At 44.4% G+C, this 3,738-nt stretch overlaps 1 protein-coding gene across 1 annotated transcript in view; it reads right to left on the bottom strand.

Annotated features, from left to right (window-relative positions):
- Window positions 1-228: 228 nt before the first annotated feature.
- The window catches only part of LOC102024639 (keratin-associated protein 9-1-like), a 19,068-nt gene continuing 15,558 nt past the window's right edge, over window positions 229-3,738 (bottom strand). Inside the window, exon 4 of the mRNA XM_013519129.1 lies at window positions 229-598. Coding sequence (XP_013374583.1) covers window positions 265-598 — 334 coding nt within the window. The 3' untranslated portion in view covers window positions 229-264. The remainder of the gene's footprint in view (window positions 599-3,738) is intronic.

The raw sequence follows: 3,738 nt of genomic DNA, 5'->3' as shown, positions 1-3,738 counted from the left end.
TATTTGGAGAGAGAGGTGAAGGTCTTGGCTTCTGAATGGAAGTCAAGACCTGATCCCTACCTCAAAGATGTGCGAAGCGGGTGCACATCCACGTGGCCTCTGGGACAGGAGGCAGGGAATCAAGCTCCTGTGATACTGGGTGAGAAACAGATTTCCCGGGATGACGTGGTGGTTTTGAGCAAAGGCAGGAAGTGCATTCCTGTTGGGAAGAGAAAGGGGTGACAGAAGTTTTGTTGTATGGATGGTGGTCCTTTGGAAGGCTGATCACCAGCAGCTGTGTTGGCAGCAGCTGGACATACAGCACCCGGGCTGGCAGCAAGGGGTGCTGTAGCAGCTGGTCACACAGGTGGGCTTGAAGGAGGTCCTGCAGCAGGTGGTCTGACAGCAGGTCGGGCGGCAGCAGGGCTGGCAGCAGCTGGAGCCACAGCTGGTCTGTCCACAGCAGCTGGGCTGGCCGCAGGGGGAGCTGCAGTAGCTGGAGATGCAGGCTGGCTTCCAGCAGGTGGTCCTGCAGGTGGTGGTCCTGCAGCAGGTGGGCTGGCAGCAGGGGGAGCAGCAGGAGTGGGTCATGGTGTCAGGTGTGGAGGCGGGTCCTGGTCACAGGCGAGGTTCTCAGGATTGATGACTTCTTCCTATCTGGGACTTTTATACCCCGAGCCTCTGAGATTGAGGCCAAGCAGCAGGAATTCTCCATGTTGCTGTTTACATTATCTCATCAGTTTGTGTTTGTCAAGGAAAAAATTGCTCCCTAATGATGTGAAGCTTTTTAATCTGTTTCTTAATTGGCAGTAAATCATAGAGTCCATTCCAGGTACAGGAAGGAGGCGGGTTCAGCACGTTTCCTGCTCTGAACACTATGGGTCATGTGCTAACTCTGCGTCCCTGCAGGGGTCAGGACAGTTCTTCCTCTTTAGCCTCCTCTTTGGCTGGACTTAGACTGGCGAGTGTGCCTAGGAAGGGTGTGGCGGTGTGGTGTTCACAGTGACGGGCTCAGTACCTATTTTCTTGCCCTTGAAAGCCTGACTCAAGGTGAGCACAGGAATCTGCGTTCCAGCTGTCCACCTGTTTGGGGGGGGTGTTCCAGATCTTTGGGGGTGCTTCACATTGCTTAGGAAGAGAGTTTGGACAATGTGGCCCCAGTGGCACAGCAGAACCAGTGCAGGAGGGCAGAAGTGGTAGTGGGAATGACAAGATGTCAGAGTGTGTGTGTGTGTGTGTTGTGTTTATCCTTTCGGTACTGAGTGTGACCAGGATGAGCATGAGGAATTTTGTCTCATGTAACAGCTACAGATCCAAGCCACTGGATGTGCTGGTGTTTGGGTCCTAAATCTTGTTACCAGTGGAGTCAGCAAGCTTAGGTTAGTGATATGGCTTTCTCTTTTGCTCCTCCTCTTTTTTCTACTCTCATCTTCTTTTCTCCTCCCCTCTTCTCTCCTCTCCTTTCCTCTTCTGTTCTCTCCTCTCCTCCCCTCTCTCCTTTTGTTTCCCTTCCCTCCCTGTTTTTTTTCTTTCTCCCTCTCTTTCTTTCTTTCTTTCTTTCTTTCTTTCTTTCTTTCTTTCTTTCTTTCTTTCTCTCTTTCTCTCTTTCTCTCTTTCTTTCTCTCTTTCTCTCTTTCTCTCTTTCTCTCTTTCTCTCTCTTTCCTTCCTTCCTCCCTTTTTCCTCCCTTCCTTCTTTCCTTCCTTCCTTGTTTCCTTGCTTGCCTTCTCTTCCATTTCCTCATTCTGTTGTATGAGGAAATTATGGTTGTATGGGATGATAACTGATTTTCTTTGACACTCAGTGTGTGCTAGACTTTGGTAATATAGAGACTTCAGTAAAAAAGGATGAAAACCATTAATTTCCCAACTAATAGACCATCACATAGTGAATGCATCTATGTCCCTTTTTCCAGACTGGGAAGTAGAAGTTAACTCCATTTCTCCACCCACGCCTGTTCCCTTATCCCCAAAGAAGGTTGACTCTGCTGACCCGTAACCCTGTAGGTTGCTTCTGTCTTTATTTGACATTTTTGTGAATGAAAATATAGAATTTGATTTTCCCTGTGTATTATAATTGTGAGATTCATCACTGTAATTATCTGGAATCCTTACATTCTCATTCCCACATGATCTTCCTTTGAATGGATTTCGCAGAACTTACTTGTTGACTGTCCTCTACAAAGATAGAGGTCTATTTTTAGTCGGTAACATTTCAAAATAGTGCTGTTACGAACGTTTTCAAGTGGTGTCTTCAGTAAATGTCCACAAGAACTTTTCTTGGATGCACAGTTAGCTGAAGAGAATTGCTAACAGAATTGTTTGCTGAAATGCTTACTCTCTTCTCTCAAGGGATCTAACCCACTTTTCATTAGGTTTATTATACATGTTTTGTTTTCATACCTTTTTATATGTCATACTGTAAAGTGTAATTGTTACTGCATCTTACAAATAAAAAACCATTTTGGGATGTTCATCTTGTATTAAGGCTCATTGGTTCTTTCTTTTTGCTTTTTTTTTTTTTTTGTCTTTTTGAATCAGGGTTTCACTTATACTCACTTTGTAGCCCGGGCTGGCCTTGAAGTTACAGCAATCTTCCTGCCTCAGCCTCCTGAGTGTTGGGATTTCTTTTTGCTTTCAGTACATATTTGGTGTTGCAGAGGCTCTAACCATGGCCTCACACATGGAAGGCAAACACTCTACCAGCGAGGACCATATCCACTTGAGTACTCTAGCTTTTTGTAACACTTAATCACAGATATTTTTTTGAGGGGAAGGGATGATCTTTCTTTAGAGGCATGTCATGTAGAAGTGGTAATAGTTTCATTCATGTTCTAACCTTGAACATTTTTTGGTCTTACAGTGCCACCTTGGTTCATGAACTTAATTCTTTCCATGATTCTGGTTGCAAGCCACATTGGTAGTGAACCAAGTAAAATTCAATGGTTAGATTCGATATCGACCCTATGGGGAGATTTGATTCAGTTAGCTATCAATTCAGTTTATCCTCAGAGTTGTGGAGAGAATTAAGTTCACGAACTGAGACACCACTGTATTTCCTAGTCGTCTCTAAAGTACAATGTGGAATATAGCAGTGTGATGAACACCTTTGTACATTCTCAGTTCAGACTCTAAAATTTCACAATAGATATGATGCATTTTGTCTTTTCTGTGTATTGTTTTTAATTAGAAACTGAAGGAACAGTCTCAATGAACTGTATATACATAACAGGGATGATTTGCTTCTACTTGACTTCAAGGTTTGAGGTTGTCAAACTTAGAGGTCATGAGCCCAGCAACACACTGTGAGCCTGTGACCAGCTTTGTGGAAGTTGACACTGATGTGCGGGTTATGATGGTAAGCATCGCCTGAGCTGTTTTTCTGGGACTTGGATGGTGCATTTGTTCAGCTCATAATGGTAGACACCACTGAATTCTGAGTTAGATGCCACAAATGTGACTTCTTTGACATCACAGGGTTGAAACCCTACTCTCAGGTTATGTGAATGTATGATCTTAAGGACATATGTCCTCTGAAGAGCCGTGGAGTTTGGGTATCTATGTGCAGACTTCATCTCCAATCAACCTTGCCGCATCTTAGAGCAGGCCCTTCCTCTGTGTCATTTCCTATCTATGCAGCCTGCTAGACATGGACTGAGACTTCTAAAATGGTGAGGCCAAATAAACCTCTATTTTAAGTTGTGGGTGTTGGGTATCATGCGTCAGTGCTGCAGAAAGTGATGAAGACAGACTTTTTTTTT

This window comes from Chinchilla lanigera, unplaced genomic scaffold (genome assembly GCF_000276665.1).
Source record: "Chinchilla lanigera isolate Chin_1 unplaced genomic scaffold, ChiLan1.0 scaffold00050, whole genome shotgun sequence".
NCBI lineage: Eukaryota > Metazoa > Chordata > Mammalia > Rodentia > Chinchillidae > Chinchilla > Chinchilla lanigera.
Note: the sequence above shows the minus strand (reverse complement) of the source record. Positions and strands in the feature narration are given on the sequence as shown.